The sequence below is a fragment of the Poecile atricapillus genome, chromosome 1 (genome assembly GCF_030490865.1).
Source record: "Poecile atricapillus isolate bPoeAtr1 chromosome 1, bPoeAtr1.hap1, whole genome shotgun sequence".
In the NCBI taxonomy this organism is placed as follows: domain Eukaryota; kingdom Metazoa; phylum Chordata; class Aves; order Passeriformes; family Paridae; genus Poecile; species Poecile atricapillus.
Genome location: NC_081249.1, coordinates 41,414,905 through 41,434,386, shown reverse-complemented (window position 1 = coordinate 41,434,386; position 19,482 = coordinate 41,414,905). Strand labels below are relative to the sequence as shown.

At 38.8% G+C, this 19,482-nt stretch overlaps 1 protein-coding gene and 1 non-coding gene across 3 annotated transcripts; both read right to left on the bottom strand.

Annotated features, from left to right (window-relative positions):
- Window positions 1-1,572: 1,572 nt before the first annotated feature.
- On the bottom strand, window positions 1,573-1,645 carry TRNAF-GAA (transfer RNA phenylalanine (anticodon GAA)). The gene has a single exon. It is a non-coding gene; the product is annotated as a tRNA-Phe (tRNA).
- A 2,775-nt stretch (window positions 1,646-4,420) lies between these two features.
- Window positions 4,421-19,324, bottom strand: TGDS (TDP-glucose 4,6-dehydratase). Of its 2 annotated transcripts, XM_058839213.1 has the most exons (12): window positions 19,198-19,324; window positions 17,693-17,759; window positions 17,232-17,300; window positions 15,449-15,539; window positions 14,378-14,520; window positions 12,809-12,907; window positions 11,894-11,953; window positions 10,242-10,285; window positions 9,797-9,962; window positions 9,165-9,223; window positions 7,191-7,288; window positions 4,422-6,844 (listed from the first exon to the last, which is right to left on the bottom strand). In XM_058839213.1, exons 1-12 carry the CDS (start codon window positions 19,272-19,274, stop codon window positions 6,744-6,746), a joined length of 1,074 nt encoding a protein of 357 aa, XP_058695196.1. In that variant the 5' UTR covers window positions 19,275-19,324; the 3' UTR covers window positions 4,422-6,743. The 2 variants fall into 2 exon arrangements, with proteins under 2 accessions (XP_058695207.1, XP_058695196.1); XM_058839224.1 differs by lacking the exon at window positions 17,232-17,300 and having other exon boundaries at window positions 4,421-6,844.
- Window positions 19,325-19,482: the final 158 nt, after the last annotated feature.

Here is a 19,482-nt window from a genome sequence, read left to right as displayed (position 1 = left end):
TGAGCAGCTGTCCACTGTCTCTACTGTGTCCTGCTCTTCCCTCCAGGGCAAATGACCTTGGGCAGAGCTGTCTCAGGGGGCCAGTGCACAAGCCAAGCAGAGAGTCAGAGGTCAGACACCCGAGCTTGCCCCATGACTCTTTTATTCAGCAGTGTGGAAAAGGCCAAAAAGTAAACAGACATTCCCTGGTTTTGCTTCTTTGATCACGTATCTGCAGGAAATTAATACCTCCCTAATTCTTCCCCAATGCACCACAAAAAACAAAAAAAGTATTTTTGATATCACAGACTCAGAGTTGTAAGTGATCATTTTAACATTTCCTCCCTGAGTACTCGAGTGTGCAGCCATAATGTTATTTCAAAACCTTAAAAAATCTGTAGGAAGAATGTAAGCAGTTATACTACACCTTATCTGCCTTATCAGTAAGGATCTAAGTAACACTACCCTTGCTCTGTACTAATAAGATACTCACCTGTAGTGAGTGTTTCTTGTGTTGGACAATTCAATATCAATGCTTGTTGTGATGCTGTGATTAGAAAAGGACCAGTGACACCTTTTCATGAATAGATGAAAGATGCTGAACACAGAAGTAAGGGAGATGCTTTACTGCTGTGTTTTGCACTGGTGACATCAATTCTCAGAGCCCTTTTTCTGTGTATTGTTCTGGTGTCAGTGTATTAAAAAGGTTACCAAAAAATTACCCAAGAGCAGGAGAAAATGTCTTAAAGGCTCAAAGAATTTAATTTCTTTAGCTTATCAAAACAAAAATGGGTGATGACTTGACAGTTTTGTGATGACCAAATGCCAGGTATCAAGAAAGATCTCTGATGTAACAGAAAAGGTTTAACAGAGGGCAGGTCCAGATTAAAGGTAAATATTTGAAAAAATTGAAACAAATTACCAAAGCCAACCAGTGAACTGTCTGTCTCTTCACGTCCTCAAATCAAAACCACACACTCCCCTTAAAAAAATGCTTCAGAAAATCCAAATTAATTTTTTCAATTTACAAGAAAGGAACAGGAAGAAACAGAAGAACGGTAAAGACTAGGTGACATTAATTACCAGATTTCCTGGCATCGAAGCTATTCCTTTGGCTTTCAGGGAAGTAAAATAGTTTCAGCCGTCTATTGACAGCAGAGGACTAGTGAGGTCCGGGAAATTTCGAACTGCGCTTCAGATTTTGGCAAGAAGTAACCTCTAATCGTTCTGTCCCAGTCCCCTAGAGCCACTCTTCCCCTCTCTGTCCCTTCCCTCCCAGCCATCCCTCTCCTCACAGTTTCACTTTCCCTTCTCTGTCGCTGCCGCCCTGGGATAGCGAAGGGCAGAGGACGCCCCGGGAACGAAGCTCGCTGCTTTCATTTCTTCCATCCTGAATAAAAATCTTAACCTTAGAGGAGTTGAGAAGGGAAACGGGAAGGCAGGGCACGCTGTGCCCGGAGCCCTGCAAGGCAATTCCCAGGTGCTGCACAAGCCCCGGGCCAGCCGGGCCGGCTCCTGCAGCGCGCCCAGAGCCCGCGGCAGCATCCGCTCGCCACCTCCCGGGCAGGGCGAGTTAAAAATGGAAAAGGGTTCTGCCGAAACCCGGGATCGAACCAGGGACCTTTAGATCTTCAGTCTAACGCTCTCCCAACTGAGCTATTTCGGCCGCCGCGCTGCCAGTCTTACTGTGAGATAGCACTAATGCGTTCTTCCACATCCGCCCCCTGGCTGCTTGTACACGGTGATCTAAATAAAATAAATGTTATTAGCCCCGCCGCGCTAGATGCCACAAACGAGTCAATGACGGGTCTTCGCAAACAAAATTATGCCGTAAGCCAAAGACAAATCAGCAGTAACACAAAAGTATGCATATACAAGCATCTGTGCACAACACACACATCAGGATGGTGCTTTGGCAGTGGCTCCCGGGGTTGTTGAGGGAGGTAACAGGAACTAGACCATTATGTGGGACTCAAGAGCATTAAATTGGCAGTATTTTAGCTTCAGTGTTCAGGGATTTTATTTTAAAGCCTGACAAACTGTGTGCAGAGATCATGGTGTCACAAAAAGACATGAATAAAAAGGGCACTTGCACTTTCTTGTGCCCGTGGTCTTCCACTGGAGAAGCTCCCTGTGTCCACATAAATCACAAATCCTAAGCAGTGTAATAAGAAAAATAGTTTACATTCATATTGTTAATTAGGCATTGCTTTCAACAGGCAGCTGGTCACACACTGGTGTGGCTAAAGGGAAAAGGTAGAGGATGCATCAGGGTGCCCACATTATTGCCTGGGGTGGGCACTGACATCTCAAGTTTGTGTTGATTTGCACAGACCATGGTCTAGGAAAAGCCACATGTGAGGGCAGATCTTCTGCACACCGTGAGGGAAAGAGGCTTCTCTGCAAAATTGTCCACCATTGCTCCCTCCTGTCAATAAAAAAAACCCAAGTCTCTCTTCCACAGTACTACAGGAATTTAACAAATCCCTCCTTTTTTGGCCCAAGCCAGCCATGTGAATATTTGGTAACAAGTATCACCCTGTGTCCTTTTATCTTCAGAGTGTATTTGTCCTCACGTTGTCCCACATTTGTGGGTTCTTCAGGAGCTGACATGTTTTCAGGAGTCAAATACCTGTTTTCAGAAGTACAAAGGCTGAGGACTGATCCAGAAGTTTAGTGATTGAAAACAAGAGCTCTTCACAAAAAAATATAAATTCAGTTAGGGAGAGGTTAAAAAAACCAACCCACAAATGTGCTTAAGAGGTGTGAGAACAACATACTGATACAAAATCTCATCTTCTCATGATTTTCCATTGCCACTGGCAATGATTGTTTTGCTGAGAAATGATGAATGTAATCCCTTAACAAGCCTGTCTCCTACTGATGCAGCTAACACAATCTGTGATCTTTGGTGCAGATAAACTCCCCATGTGTCATGGCATGCACAGAAGTCAAAACACTATTGACTTAAGAGTTTTCATCCATTACCACAACAATCAGAGGTACTATGGAGCAATCGGTTATTCCAATTCTTATTTTTAGAAATCTTTTGTTTTGCCAGGTGAAATGGAAATGGCAGTGGGAATAAAAACAAAAACTAAAGGTAATGCAAAACAAAATTAAATAAAAGAGGACAATTCAGTCTCAGACACAGCATATTCAATAAAAGTGTCAGCTTTTCCCCTAACAGAATTTGGCAAGGGGATATGTATTAAAAGTTCCTCCTTCTCTAGAAAAATATTTGCATTTCGTGCCTGTTTGAAGAACACAGTTTCAGCAAAATAAAGCATTCTGAGTCAAAAAAACCCCCACAAACCAACACAAAAGACCTCTCATTTTCACCCCCAGTCTTTCTCCTACATCAATCAAAGTACAGGGTGAACAAGCAAAATGCATTTTCTAGTCAATCATCTTATGACAGTGTAAACCAGCCTCAACCACAGCTGACACCCCTTAATGCAAGCAGCACACAAACAAGTGCTGAGGTCAGATCAGACAAAGCCTAGGAGAAAGTAGGGGTTCTTGTGTGTTGCACAAACTGGAGTTGATACACACACACCACAAATGTCCCACAGGCAGGGTAAGCTGTGGCTGCCCCAAGCCTGGCAGTGCTCAAGGCCAGGTTGGATGAAGCTCTGTGTCCCTACACGTGGCAGGGGGCTTGAACTAGGTGATCTTTAAGATCCTTTCCCAGACAAACCACTCTGATTCTGTGACAGCAGACAGCCCTGCCTCAGCTGCTCTCTTTAATGTCTTCCAAACTCTTTCACTTGCTGCAGGCAAGGGATGCACTTAATAGCAGCTGTGGTACACCAAGACAATGAGGTAGCAATGCCGGTTTTCCCCAATGCACAATGGATTTCAGGAGCTGCCTCCCAAAGATCTGACACAATTCAGAACAGTAATCCCAAAAAGAGATGCAAACCAACAGCAATCCCCACATAACTCCCAAGTTCCTGATAGAACCTGAATCAAAACCTTTGCCAAAGTCCAGCCCTTCTCCCTTAGGAAGTTTTAGAAGTGAAATACACGTTGATGTGGCCTTTGTCCTGTGACACAAACCTTGAGAGAATGGACTGAAAGATTAGAGTGTTCATAGTATTTTACATCGCTACCTCTGCCTTCTGCAGAAACGCCTCCCCATAAAATCAGTGAGAAATAAAACCTGAAAACATCACTTCTCCACATTGACAGTTCACTAGTTGATCCTTTGTCCTTTTCTTCCTACAGAAGTCAGAAAGCAATGGCAAAATAAGCTGTTTTCTTTAACAGGAAATACTTCTCTGTGAAAGAAATGCTCCTACCAGATCACTCACCTGCTAAAAAAATCTGATCTACAGCAAAGTAGCTCAAAGCAAGAACCTCCTACATTTTTAAAGTACATATATTTCAACATTTGAAAATGTGCATATATAAATTTATTTATATATATAAACAAGTAGTGACACAAAGACAAAAATTTCAAACACTTGGATGAATTAAATCTCCAGAAATATTTAAATAAACTAGAACAGCTTCCACTAAAAAATAATAGATCCTATTGAAAATCCACTCCAGACAATATCACTTCTTCGGATAGTCATGTAAATATCAAAGCTTGCATCCTTCAGCATTTATACATTAAGAACTATTTTCAAAAGTTCAATAAACCAATCATCCCCTACTACTTGCTTCTGTGTACTTCTGGTAACACTATTTTTAGTGTTCCAAAGACACTTGTACCTATTTTCAAAGGTTTAAAATATTTTTAAATTAAGGTTTGTGCATGTTTAAAGTAGTAAGATTTTAGTTATCTGTAATCTCTACTCTTAAAAACACAACACAGCCAGTTTTCCAGTATAAGAAGATGTGAAAGACTCATTTTCATGCAACCCACTCAAAGCAGCTGTCACAGCAATCACAAATACAGCTAAGACAGATCTTTCCACTACTTTAGCTATTTCTGGTACTGACCTTGGTAAAATCCAGAACAGTAAGCTGGATATTCTAAGGAAGGATGCACATTGTAAGGAAGTTATATTTCAACCATAAAAATTAAGGAAATATCTGAATGTAATCAGAAATGTGTTTGACAATGACATTTCACTGATTCATCCATAGATGATAAATCCATAGATAAACCAAGTATGTGACAGATCATCACATAGGCAGTCCTGTAGCTTCTATCTGTCCCAAATGGAGGCTTTTACCTCCAAACCAAGATTCAGAAGCCTAAAAAATATAGCTGCCCCACAATTCAAGTATAGTACTATTATCCCACTTTGTCACAGAAAACTAACCTTCAATAACAGGCTCCAAGACTTTAAAAGACTTGCACTGCAGTAAGCACAGAAACATCCTGGTTAGCCTTCTTTTAGAGTGACTCTTGCCAACCAAAAGTGGCATTTCATCAACAGCACCATGCACCACAAGAGGTGGGAGAGTTGGGAACACTTGTGTTTCAAAAGCTAGCTCCCACCTTCTGAGACTCTTTGGAAGTCACAGTTTTTTCTGAGTACACCACAGCATCCCAGTCCTGTGACTCCCACAGCTCTGCCCAGGGGCCACAGAGGATCAGAGACTGTGACAACTACAGAAGATGAAATGATAAAACCAAGAGTGGTCCCTTTTTATGTTTGCCATATCACCTCAAAGACAAAAAAGTGAAGGTATTTTTTTCAGGTCAGTGGAAGAGGTAAGAAATATTTCTTTAGAAAAACCCATCATCTACTTTTTCAGCATGTTTTTCTTAATTAAGAGAAACCAGTTATACCATAATATTTATTACTAAATGAACTTTGAACAAAAGTCATTGACATATTTCTAGAATTGAAGAGTTTTTTCCAAATTTTGTATTAAAACTCAAATATTGTTTTATCTTCAAAATATTTTTTACAGAAAAAATGGTGAAACATTGCATTAAGGTCTGCCAACCCACAATTCACAGAAAAAGAAGAGCTTTAAAATTTTTTCTCCATAAGTAGCCTTCATATCACAGGAAATAATGTCACTGGAATGTTAATTGTGCTCCAGTATTTCAAGTTTGTTACAATTATAGCTCAGAAAAGGGAATTAACATGTAACAGACAGTAACACAGTAAAAATAAGAGAAAGTTTAAGGAAATGCTTCTGGAAATCTCAACAAGAACAACTGCTACTTCTTGACATATTTACCCCCTTGTTCCCCTTAAAAAGGGGCATTTAAAGTTACAGGGTAGGTAAGTTTAATCGGTCATCTACAAAAGCTAATAGTGAACCAACAGAGAAATGGACAGAACAATACAGGTGTTGTATCCAACTTCTGTCAATCAATTTATAGACTCAAAAAAATATGTAATTTCTCCCCTTGATTAAAAATAAAACCCAACTCTGACAAAAAATTATATATATTACACTGTAAAAACAAACTAATATAGAGGAATAATTCCAGAACAAAAACAAATTTAACTCCAAGTCCCAAAAGCTGCAATCACAGTTAATTATTCTAAATAAGGCAGATTTTACTTCAGTACACTAATTTATAACATTATAAATATTCTTCAATCCGTACAGTTTTTTTTAAATCAATACCTAGTGAGAAGAGAGTATTGCACTGAAAGCTGAAACTAAGAGGTTCAACTTATAAAGTGCTGAAACCATTCCAAAGTTGTGCCATACTGTGTTTCTTTACTCATCATGGTTCATGTATCTTGAACACATTAAAAGTCTAATGTGGCCACTTGATTGCAGGCTTTGAAGAAAAGACCATATGAGGTAGAAAAAACTCCTTCAGGTTCTGTTCCACACTATGGACCACTGAGCTGGGTGAACGGGTCTGTTACAGGAAAGGGCTCCAAAGCTTTCTCCGAGTTTTTCCAGTTGTGGAAATTTTCTCTGTACCATTCAACTAATATGGAAAGAATGTTGATGAGTCAGGCTGACCAGAGATAACAGGGAAATCCAAATATTCCACAAGTATAAGACTAACAATGTGCTATTTATTCTTTATGGGAGATTTTAATCTATATTATTACAAAAATCTAGTTTAAACAAGTTCTTAAGTTCTTTATGCAAGTCTTACTATAGCACTAAAAAATTATATTCTTTTATTTTGTATAATGTAAATTCATTATTTAGAAAGCAGCCAATTTTATGTAAAATTCAAGTGTTACATTCAATCTCTTCATATATACCCATTTCTCCCCTCTCCCTCCTCCCATCACTCCTAAATCAGTATAAGTCATCAGACTTACTTGTTTTCGTTATTCCTTCTTTCCAAGGCACTTTAGGTCTCCATCCTAAGTTGTGCATTTTTTCTGAACTCATTGGATACCGGAGATCATTTGTAGGCCTGATGAAGTACAAAATGCACAAGGAAAACAATCTGATTACACTACTTCATTAATTAGAGATGCAATACCTCACACTGTCTTTGAAGGAACATTAGATATGCTTCAATTTTGAAAATTCCCATCAACATGAACAGGTTACAGTACCTTCAAAAAATACGTGGCAGTTGAGTGCAGCTACAACAACACAATTCAGTTTGCACAGTCAACTACTTGAAATTAACTAGAATAAATATTAATTAGTATTTTACTGGCACAAAAATGAACACAAAACTCAAACCACTGCCAACGTATTTGTGCAAATCAGTGCATTTGCAACGCAGAGACAGTTCTCTAATATTAGCATTTACATTTTCCATCCTGAAAACCCACAAATTTAGACATACTTCAGATTTAAAGCACACAGGCTACCAAAGCAGCATCATTACAGTGGCTCATTAGCTACATGAACTTAGTAATACTGAATATGTAGAATCCCAAGCTGCGAGATTCAACACAGGAAGATACACCTTATATTTAAGCATGGCAGAAATTTTCACTTCTGCAGTCTGGCACACAGGCAGCCTAGTCTAGCATTCCTGCACTACTGGCACTGGCATATTGAATAGTCAAGGTACATGTGCAGGTACAAACCAAGTACTTATCACTGTTACTATAACATGCTAATCTTGAGCAGAAGCAGAACTAATTTTTCTGTAGCAAGTAAACCCCATGACCTTTAAGTCACTCATTATAGAATTAAATAGTCATAAATTAGATATATTAACAGTAAGACCTCAACACTCCCTGAAACACCTATGTATTCCTATGTGGTTAGTCTTCCCAAGCCCATTTATGTTTAAACATGAGCAGACAGGGCCCAATACACATGAAGAAATATCTCAAACAGAACTACACTGAGAACTCCTAAACATTCACATCATGTGAGCCAAAGGCAATTTGTTGAAAGTCCTGTGATGCACTCAGATAGGATTCTGAAGACCATTTCCTTTTAAAAACAAAAGTTAGTACATTTTTAAAGACACTTCAGTTGCCATGATAACAATCCAAATGTGAACAGAAAATGAGAATTCTAAAGGCCGTAATATTTAACTGCTATCAGTAGACACATCATTTTTAATCACTCTGGAGAGAGTGATATCTAAAGTAAGCAGAGACTCATTGTTGCTGTACAAAAGAAATGGATATAAAAGAACAGAGCCAAACCAAGCCTGAAACTAAGGACAGAAACACACAGAAAAAGCATATATATAAAAGCTACCCATTTTTACCACTGCCCTACTTTGGTACCTTAGAGCTCTACATCTACTTTTGAGATAGCAGCTTCAGTTTAAGATAGAAATCTAAAGCTAACTACACTCCATAGGCACATATTTCTGCCTGTGGATACTGGTTCTTCCTACAAAGTACATCTAAGTCTGAATTAGTTACATTAAGACCAAAATACTAAAGCTAAGTGAGAGAAGATGGGACTCATCTCATTCAGCGATGCTGAACACTGTCCAAACTAGCATGAAGGAAAGATTTAGTTGCTCTGTAAAACTTGTCCTCATCCCAGAGAAGACTTCAGTAATGAGCAGGATGAAGAAAGTTTGAATACAAAGATTAGCATTTCATGTTCTCCTTCAAGACATTAATTCTGACCTACAGATCCAAATAAAGGAAAATCCTGTTTTCTATACAGAACCTTGATCACAGATGTCAAATCCACTGGCAAAAAAAAATAAGGAAGCAAAACAGCTCTTACTCCCTCAAAAGTTTTCCTTTAGAGCAGAAACACTTCCACAAAAAACTATTTGATTAAGAGTCTCAGAAAATCTTCAGGACAAAACTATCTTGCATGTGCAGCACATCCTGCATGTCCCCCACATTCCTCACCTGTCTTTAACATAATCCATCCAGTGCTCCATTTCAGACTCTGAACTCGTCTTCTTTATCTGCCAAGAAAAAAACACAAGTATCATTCCCATACACCTTGGGCTGTCTAAACATATATTTAAAAAATAGGGGGTTTTAAACAAGATTTAAGTTTGTTAAGAAAAAAATGCCACCAAACAAAAAATAAAAACCACAAACAGGAATGATCTTTTGTATACTGAGTCTTCAAACTACTGAAATTATCAAAATTATTTAGAACAACTCCAATCTATCTCCTTCATCCAGAACACTGCCACAACATCCATAATCAACCTGTTAGATTTTAATAGTGCCATATTCTCAGACTAAAACTAAAGCAGTTAGCATGAAAAAAAAATGGTAATTAATCATGATGCCAGTCATAGTCAGGATATATCCCAGTCAGGGTAACTGATGCAGCAGCCCAACACAGCCCATACTGCAAACTGTTACACAGTCCAGCTGCCTCAGAAAGGGTAGCACATCATTCTGCTGCAAGGATCTTCCAACACTCAACACAAGTCTAAGCACTTTCAGAGCTACAGAAGGTCTGTGGAATTATTCATATGTGTAATGAAAACCGTTAAAGAAAAGCATTACAACTGTTTACTCACTAAATGGATTAGCTCCTTAGCAAGCTGGGCAATGGACATCTCAAAGTTAGTTCCAATGTTATAAATTTCACCTGGTTTCCCCTCCTTCAGGACAGTAAGGAATGCTTCTACCACATCAGTTGCATAAAGGAAATTCCTTCTCTGAAGTCCAGAACCATGAATACAGCTTAATACAAGAAAAAGACAAAAAAATGTTGTTAACCCTCAAATAGACACATTCAATTTACTGGACTGTGTTTTAAGCAGTTTTGCTGTTAGATGGTTGCTTGAAGGTACCTTAGATAGCTGACATGCAAACAATCCTTTACTTTAAGGAAATCCTGTTATTAAAATAGGTGATTCAGAACTTAATTATATAATTATTATTTCACAAATGAGCAAATATTTATAAATGCAATTACAGTTTTATAGGACAAATACTATCAAAAAAATGCAAATTACCTACCATTTTCTGTTCTGTTGCAACAAAGATATAAACTTTGGAATAACCTAAGGAATTGAAAAACAACAGAAAAAAAATTACTCCACAATTTTAGAAGCTGTTACTCTACAGAGAATGAGGAACTTCAACAGTTATGTAGCATTAAGTATTTTAATAAGATCCTTTAAATATTTCTAAGTTTTATTAAATCTAATGAAAGAATGAATCAAGCCTAGAAACTGCAAGGATTTTGGTTTGTAAGAGCGGATGCCTCTATTGTTGTATTGAAAACCTTATCTTTCTGGCTGTTACAAGTGTAACTTTTTTACAAAAATTAAAGAAGTTTCCATTACTTTTGCATGCAGCAGTGCAACAGAGTCTAACTAGAAATAATTACTGCCAACAGCTCAGAACAAGGTTTAAACATCCAGTAAACATGAGTAAATCTAGAACCAAAGAGTTGTTAAAATAGTTAAATTTGGAAGAGAATTTTAAGATAACACAGATAAACACAGATAAAATGACAGTGTGCTAGCTGCCCAAAGATTTACATCATGTTCATCTAAAAGCTTAGATCCATTCATGCCCCAGACACTTCAGAACAGTTGCCCCCACTATTGAAGTCCTTAAACTGAAGCCATTAGAAGACAACTCAAATTACTTAAATTCAACTCCCTACTCTAAATACACTAGCATAATACTAGATAAAACTAAAGATTCATGTAGCCTAGTGCTGTGTTTTTAGCAGTAACTAAAATATGGTATGTGAAGAAGAATATATGTAAGTTAAAAGCAAGCAAATACATCCCTGAAATACACTTCCAACAATCATGCAACCTGTGGTAATACACAGATCAATGAGAAATGTACTCTAAAAGCCATTGCTTATCCACCTGCAATAATGTAGGTGAAAATAAATTTATTTGGGGAAAAAAAAAAAAACAAAAAAGGTGAAAAGCAATTTCAATTAAAAAAAAACCCTCCATAAAACCGTAAAATATAGCTACATTGCCCACTAGTTCCAAACTCCAAAGAGTAGATGTGATTATCACTTTCATTTCACCAGTGTATTTCCATTCACTAACAAAGCAGATTCTGGTACTGACTTAAAAAGGCAACTCCTTCACACAAACAACTGTTTTAAACAGTTATCCTGCAAGATCTGCATGAAGATTTGCATGAACACATGCAAAGACAAGTCATTTTACACTACCTCTCAACTTATATATGAATGCTATAGCTCCATCTTACTTATATTATGTACAGGCTGGAACATCCCTTTCTATACCAGACATTGTATTCTCAGTTGACCTTTTGAAATGTTTCCCTGAGTTATTAAACACTCACAATTACAGAACATGACGCGAGTTAATGTTATGTGGGTGAGTTATGGGGGAATTTGGTCAAAATATCATTTGAAAAATAGAAAAACTACAAAACAAAGTTGCTGTCATAAAATTAATTTTAAATACAAGTCTCTGATTGAAGTTTTATCAACAATCAAAAAATATGTGTTCAGGGTAAGACATTAGTGTAAGCTCAAAATATATAATCACATACTAATTGCAAGAGTGCTTTTTTCAAAAGTCATCCCATGCACAAGAGAAAAAAGTAACATCACTGCAACCCTGAATTCTGGTACACTGAAGCTCAGAGTAAAGCACAGTTTAACTTACTTTTTCTGGATACTGATGTGGTCCGTAAACATTACTGCTCCGTGTGATGACAACTGGAAACTAGAGAGCATTAAACACACATGATTACATAAGAAAGCAGATACCAGTAAAAACCTGTCGCTTCCTGCTGATCAATAAACAAACCGACACATACACAGTGCTTACTCAAAAATTTGCAAGCTCTAACAAACCCCTTACAAACGTTACTGAATTGAGCTCTCTGTATTTCTGTCAAGCAGGCAAGGGCCTCAAGCATTCTCAGCCTGTTAGGAGCACCACAAGTGACAAATATTTGAAATCTCTCTTGCTCTGGAACCACCACAGGACATTGCATATGTGTATCTGGTTGACTGAAGACGGGCTTGCTCCTACTTATTCCAATGTGTTTCATAGGTCATTAACATCTTATTCTTGTTCACTTTATAGAAAAAAATCATATATCAAAAACAGAAGTCTAAAGTGTCCAAATTATATATGTATGTTTGCTTAAATCTGACTAGCAGGGCTTTTTATTTTCTTTTTTTTTTTTTTGCTTTAACTATTAGCCTAGTCTTAATACAATTTGAATTATGCATGTTTTACTTCTGTGTAATATTTTTTTATTTCCTGCAAGCTTAGAATTGGTTTTTAAATTCCTAACATTCTCTTTGATCATTTTATCAAAGCACATTTTTAGATATTACAATTCAAATGTAAAAAAAAAAAAAAAATCATCTAACCTGTCCCCACTGTCTAGCAGTATATCTTCATAATTTATTGGTGGAGATTCTCTAACACATCCAAACTACAAGACTAACAATAAGGAAAGAGGTGGCACTGTGTGGACTACTATTTAATTTTCTTTTATTCTCTTATGCACATAATACAGACGCTTAATTACAAGCTTCAGAGTTTTTGAAGCTTCCATGGACTTACTTGGTACCTTTCCCAGTAAGACTGAACAAAACACTCTGCAGCTGCTTTAGAGGAGGCATAGGGATTTGTTGGACGTTTTGGTGAGGATTCATCAAATTCCTAAAATGAAAAGAAAATTTTGCATTACTCAATTTCTTTTGCCCAGATAAGCCTTAAAGTTACAAAAGAAATAAAGATCCCTAAATATCCAAGCTCATCAGTCTGACAAAATCCCCTTACAACAGAAGGCCATAAAAAAAGACAGCGTATTTACTGAATATAGGAGGTAGCCAGATTACTAGCAGTAATATTTTTATACTTGTCACAGAGTTACCTCACAGCAGCAAGTCCTTAGATTTTTATCTTATTAAATAATCACTGTTACTACAGGGAGGCTTAGTATTTTTCAGGTTCATACTGCCTCAGAGAGCAATTGGGCCACCACTAGCAAATTCACCCTTCAGTCTTAAATAAAAGAGGTCTTTTCTTAAATTTTTCTGTAACTTTATTTCTGTAAAAAATGTAGAATTGCAACCCAAAAGCTTCCAAAGCAAGGCTTCAACAATTCTGATCAGTTCCAGAGCAGGTATCTTCCAGGCTACCCTGACACTCGAATCTACTTCTCACTTGAAGGGAGAAAAAAACAAACCAGAAGGAAGAGAGATACTACACAAGGTGTGATTGGTAACAATCACCTTAACATGGTTAAAACATTCACTGTTCTTGTCCAACCTTTGTTTCTGAAATGGCCTTCCTCCCCTAAAAAAAATTCTGTAAGAACTTCTAGTGTGATTCACAAAGAAAATTAAAAACAGATTAAAGTTCTCTTTCAAGGCCCAGAGACAAAAAAAATCACTTGAAGGTATCATCCAAGTCTACACACATGAAAACATCATCCTTGGGTAGCATAAAAGCCTACAGATGCAAATAGTGTTGAAGGAACTGATAAAGACAGTGTGATAATAAGAAAGTGCACAGAACTCTCCCGAAGGACATTAATATTTCCAGGGACTATGGCAAAAGGCCCCTTGACTGTATTTATGCCTTTAAAAAGATGAACATGCGTAATTTGCCTTTTTACTGAGCTAAATTACATTTCCTGAATTAAGGTCAGGTATAAATTCTCAAAAATTAAAGATCTGCATACAACAACAAGAAACATCTGAATATTTATTACAGTAATACAGGAATTGTTTCCTGTTTGAATTGTCACTACCTACAGTTCTGTTAGTATTTTACCCAGAATATAAAGCAGTTCCCTGCCTGTCAAGCTGTGCATATTATTGAAGCCTCATGAATGCTCCAGGACAAAACCTGTATAATACATTGCTTTCACACTATCTCTGAGGAGTAGTGACACCATTAATGACCCAAATCTCACTGCTTTAGACATTAAACATTCAACATAAAACAAGATATGAAAAAAAAAAAAAAAAAAATCAAGACAATTTTGATACTCAGCTTTCTAAAAGCAACCAGTGCTTACTTAAAGTCAAACATTTACAGAGGCCACGGAAAGTTAGACTCAATTTTGTTTTCATTCCAAAAAGCAGGTAAACTAGAAAAATCCTCATGGATGGTCAAACTCACCTCATCAGTGCTACCTCCATATACTTCATCTGTACTAACATAGACAAACTTCTCCACATTGGCTTCATGTGCAGCAGCAACCAGCACATTGGTGCCATAAACATTCACATAGGTGAATTCCAGCGCATGCCAAAATGAAAGATCTACATAAAAAAAAACAAAAACAAAAACAGACAATTCTGATTAAATTTAGGCAAGACAGGGCTATAGGTTCCACTTGGAGGCTGCAATATAGACCTGTCAGATAGCAAGGTCTTTACTAAATGTAGACACCTTCAAAATCCTTGTTCTCAACAAGAGGCTGGAATCTTGAGAAAAATCTTGTTGGTTATGGACTTTATAATCTAAAACAGCGCTGGCTAAGTACAGTAAGAAAAGTGTCATTCAAAGACAGTTGCAGTAATATGGACCCATGACTAATAACTCATTAGCACCTGCTTTGATTCTTACAACTGTTCCCCTGACCTAATGACTTTGTGCCTATCAAACCTGACAATTTTGAAAAGTATTTTCCTGGAGTATTCTTTGAGGATTTCTTGTCATGATGGATGGAGTATGGTGGGGATTGTTCTTACTAACAGTGATACTGAAAAGCAGCCATTTGAAATAGGCACTTTATAATTCATTCTCTCTTTTTAGCATGGAGATAAGATTCCAATGGGACTTAAGCCTAATCCTTCAGCTTTCACACTGTTTTTTCATGTGACATTGGAGCCAGTTAAGTAAAAACTTCAGACTATGTACAAAGCCCCTCACCACTGTCTTTATGACTCCCTCAGTACACTGTCAGCTGCATGTGAGTCTAGATAGAATTTAAAAACGTAATGCAGACAAAAGGGAACATGACCATTTATGTGCAATAAAAACAAAACAAGTTAGATGAAGCGCTTTTTAAATCAAGGTTGTGAATCCCTCGGAGTTAAAAAGGCCACCAGACACTCAGCCATGTGATTTGTAGAGACAAACTGGATCCTTGATTTATATGGAAGGAAAAGACAAAAAGTATACTGGCATATATTTTAAGCAGGTATAGCCATAGAAAACAATACCAAAACATGCAGCAATGCTCACCTACATGTGTTTGGGCTGCAAAATGAAGAACTATATCTATTTTCTCAGTTTCAAAGAGTTGCTTTATAAAATCAGGTTCACAAATATCTCCCTAAAGAGGAAAAAAAAAAAAGGCAAATTATTTTTATAGAAAACAGTCAGCTTCCATTTACACCAAGTGTCACGTAAGAAAGCATTACGAAGGTACGAAGGGAACGCAGGATACAAACAGCATGATCAACTGAGTTCTGGGCCATTTATCCATGCCATGTCTAAAATAAGACCATACATAAAAATTCACACATTTTTTATAAAATCTCAGTGAAACTTATTTCAGAATTTATGCTACCATTAACATTACAAACAGTAATGTGTCAAAAAATGTACACAATAAAAGTACAGCACGGAGCTCCAACGCTGAGGCTGAAATGCAAAGTTCCCAGAGTAAAGAAGAGTTCTCAGTCTGGCAAGCAGGCAGGGACATCTAGTGGTACAGCAAAGGGAGAAGCAGATTCCCACTAAAGGGGATTAGTTTATGTCTTGCAAGGATTTTGCTGCTTGCTATTTATTCCAGTGACTTATTTTTTAATTTACATATTTTTTTTAAAAAAGAGACATTATTTTGAACTAAATGGCTAGTTACTGAATTTTTTTTTAACTGAAATTCAAATTTTAAACTGAAAGCTTAGTACATCTACGCTGAACAACAGAAATTGTGATTAAAACATATCTTTCATACAGCCCCTGAGTCAAATTTTCTAAACTTACTGTTCTACTTCCCAAAACAGACTTCCTTTCTACAGTACCACTACAGAGTGTATCATTCTTGCTGTCTCCTAAGGTCAGTACCAATGCTACAGTTCTAAATCATAAGGGCTGCACATCAGAGACTGTCTTTTCCAGCACATTTTCTCCTGTCAGTGTAAACTGCTTGCTTGCATACCAGCTGGATGTTAAGCTGTGATCAACTGTCCCTAGAAACCAAAAACAGAAACAAACAAATAACCCAAACACACACCCCAAACCACAAAAAAAAAAAAAAACCCAAACCCACAATGAAAAGTTGACATTATTTCTACTTATGTAAGTTTTGTGACAAGATATTTCCACTCTTGTTCAAAAACAGTATATCCACATCATTCCTACTTGCTGTTCCCCTGCTTCACATAGGGATCTGACTGTTTAAAGGATATCTTGTAGAACTCTGAGCTCTCCCCAGCAATTAAATGTTAATATCTACCCAGGTCACAAGGGTTCTATACTGTATTCATACATTTCATATTACACACTGGAAACAATCAAAGACCTTAGGAAGGTAACCAAAAAGCCACTTTGGTCATGCTAAAACTGCACACATGTGCACATCTGCATACAGGCTGTCCCCTTCCTCTCATGCAATTTTTATCCCCCTAGCTCGGAGATAATCCCTTACTGAAATAAAGAGGTGGTTCACAAAAACATAAACTGCCAAGGGGATCACCAAGAGGTCAGGGCAAGTTCAGCTTGCACCCTTGCCTGAATCTAAGAAAAAATGCAAGTTTACATCTACCACCTCTGACAAAGGTGCTGTTTGAGGTGCATTTCTCCGATGTACTGCAACCTTGGGCAGACCCCAAGACAGAGAGATGAGCATCAGCACTGCCTTTTGCAGACAGAAGGAACCACAGCATACAAGCCCAGCAAGTCAGAATATTAATCTAAGCAATAAATCAAAATCCATCTCCTGTCTGAAGACAAGGCTGTGCAAGTAGTACACAAAAAATCCATGAAATGCCATGTTTTGTGGAAGAGAAGGCTTTATCACCTGGATAAACTTGTAGTTTTCCTTCCCAGAGACAGTTTCAAGATTCTTCAAGCTTGCACAGTAGTCGAGCTAAAGACACGACACAACACAACATCAATAAGTGAGCTTCATGGAAGCAAAAAGGAAAACTCAAACCCAACCTAACCACTGGAAAGTCTGAGGAAAAAGTAAAAACTTACTTAAAAAAAAAAAACCTACTTCGTAAGCAGATGTGAAGCTTTAAAAGCACAAATCTCCAATAGATACCCTAACTGCAAAAATTCTTCAACAGATGTTTAAAGCTTGAAAAGCTTCGTTGTTTTTCTGAACACCAGTTGACTTTTTTTCTTTACAGAAACAAATGGAACACCAAACAAAAATTAGTAACTAACAACAAGCCACATAAATTTCAACATATTATAGGTTGCATTATAAATCACTTAAAACAGTTATCCATATCAAAAAAGAAAACAAGCTATTACCTTATCCAGATTTATAATCAGATAGTTTGGATAATTTTTCACAAGAGAGACGACTACATGTGAAGCACTGCAGGATAGAAGAAAAACATATTTTACAATTATATATTTGGCTTTAAGGTAATAAAGAGATGACAAATTCCAAATAAATCCAGCATTTTCAAAAGTCTTTGGGGGAAGAAGGGGATATATTCAAGACAGATGAAAGACAAATTGAAACATTATTCTAATATATAGTCTATACATTATCCTAGTATTTTCTATATATAAGTGCATATGATTAAGAAACTAAAAGAATAAAAGTTCATCCTATAACAAAAGAAATCAACACTGCCCACAGTCACATTAAAAAACCCTGTTATATGTTATATTCAATTGGCATTCTAAAATACTTTTGCTCTCTACAGCTTACATATGAGATGTCAGGGAGAGTCTGATACCTAATATATGAACAGTCAACACTCCTAACCCACGACAGTGACTCCCTTCACTCAAGTCCCTGACACTGCTGCTAGCTGAAAGTGACAACCTGGTGGCACTGCCTCTTTGGCACGGTCTTGTGTACATGAAGTTCATTCTGAAAGTTCAGGTTAGTTCAGGGGTTATTCACACACAGAAATTTAACCCTCTCACAGTTTCCGATTCCAAGCACACTGAGGGGCTTAAGATGGACCAGTCCTTTCTCTGACTCAAACTGAGCCCACAGCACTGGGGGTTGATATGAGAAATAGCAGCTGGCTCGAAGTCCTGCCACCTTCAACCCAAAGAATCCATTAGGCTGGAAAAGACCTCAGATCATCGAGTCCAACTTAAGACTAAACACAACCTCGTTAACTAGACCATAGCACTAAGCGCCATGTCCAGTCGTTTTCTGAACACCTGCAGGGACAGTGACTCCTGACCTCCCTGAGCAGCCCTGTCCAATATCGAAACATCCTTTATGTGAATAAATTCTTTCTAATGTCCACCCTGAACCTCCGCAGGCGGAGCTCAGCCTGTGTCCTCTCGTCCAGTCATTTGCTGCCTGGGAGACGAGGCTGAACCCCACCTGGCTACACCCCTCTTTCCGGAAGTTGAAGAGAGCGATGAGGTTGTTTCGCCTGAAGGCCCAGGCAAAACAACCCCAGCTCCCTCAGCCGCTCTTCATAAGGCTTGTGCTCCCAGCCCTTCACCAGCTCCGCTGCCCTCCTCTGGGCAGCCCCGTCCCGGCTGAGCCCGAGCACAGATTCCCAGCGCCGGGCGGTCCCTCCTTCACCCTCTCGCAGCAGGCGAAGGCCGGCCGGGGCAGCCTCGCAGCTCGCTCCCCAGCACTTACCACCTCAGAACCCACGACAGGGACGAGTCACCAGCAGCCCCTGAGTGAGCGTGGCCCGAGCCAGCGGCACCAAGGAACCGGCCCGGGACGGGCACAAGGGAGGCGGCACCGCGGGATCCCCACCCGCCACGTCTCCCCCACAGCCCTGGAGAGGAGGCCGCCGGTCCGCTCCGGCCCCGCGGGGCTCACTCACATAAAGCCGGCGCCGCCCGTCACCAGGACCCGCTTCTCAAACCCCGACGGCGCCGCGGGGCCCGCCCGCCCCGACATCGTCCGCGCTTTACGGCAACGGCCCCTCACTCCCTTTCCCCCACGGCTGCGCGTGCGCGGTATGGACTCGTGGGTTTCACGAGCAGAGTCGCAGAGCCTGTAAGAGGCCCATTGAAAGATCGCCTTCCTCGCTCCCCGCGCGGCCCCAAGAGCGGAGCTGGCGCCGTCTCGGAGGCCACGGACAGCGGGACGGGCGCGGCGTGTGAAA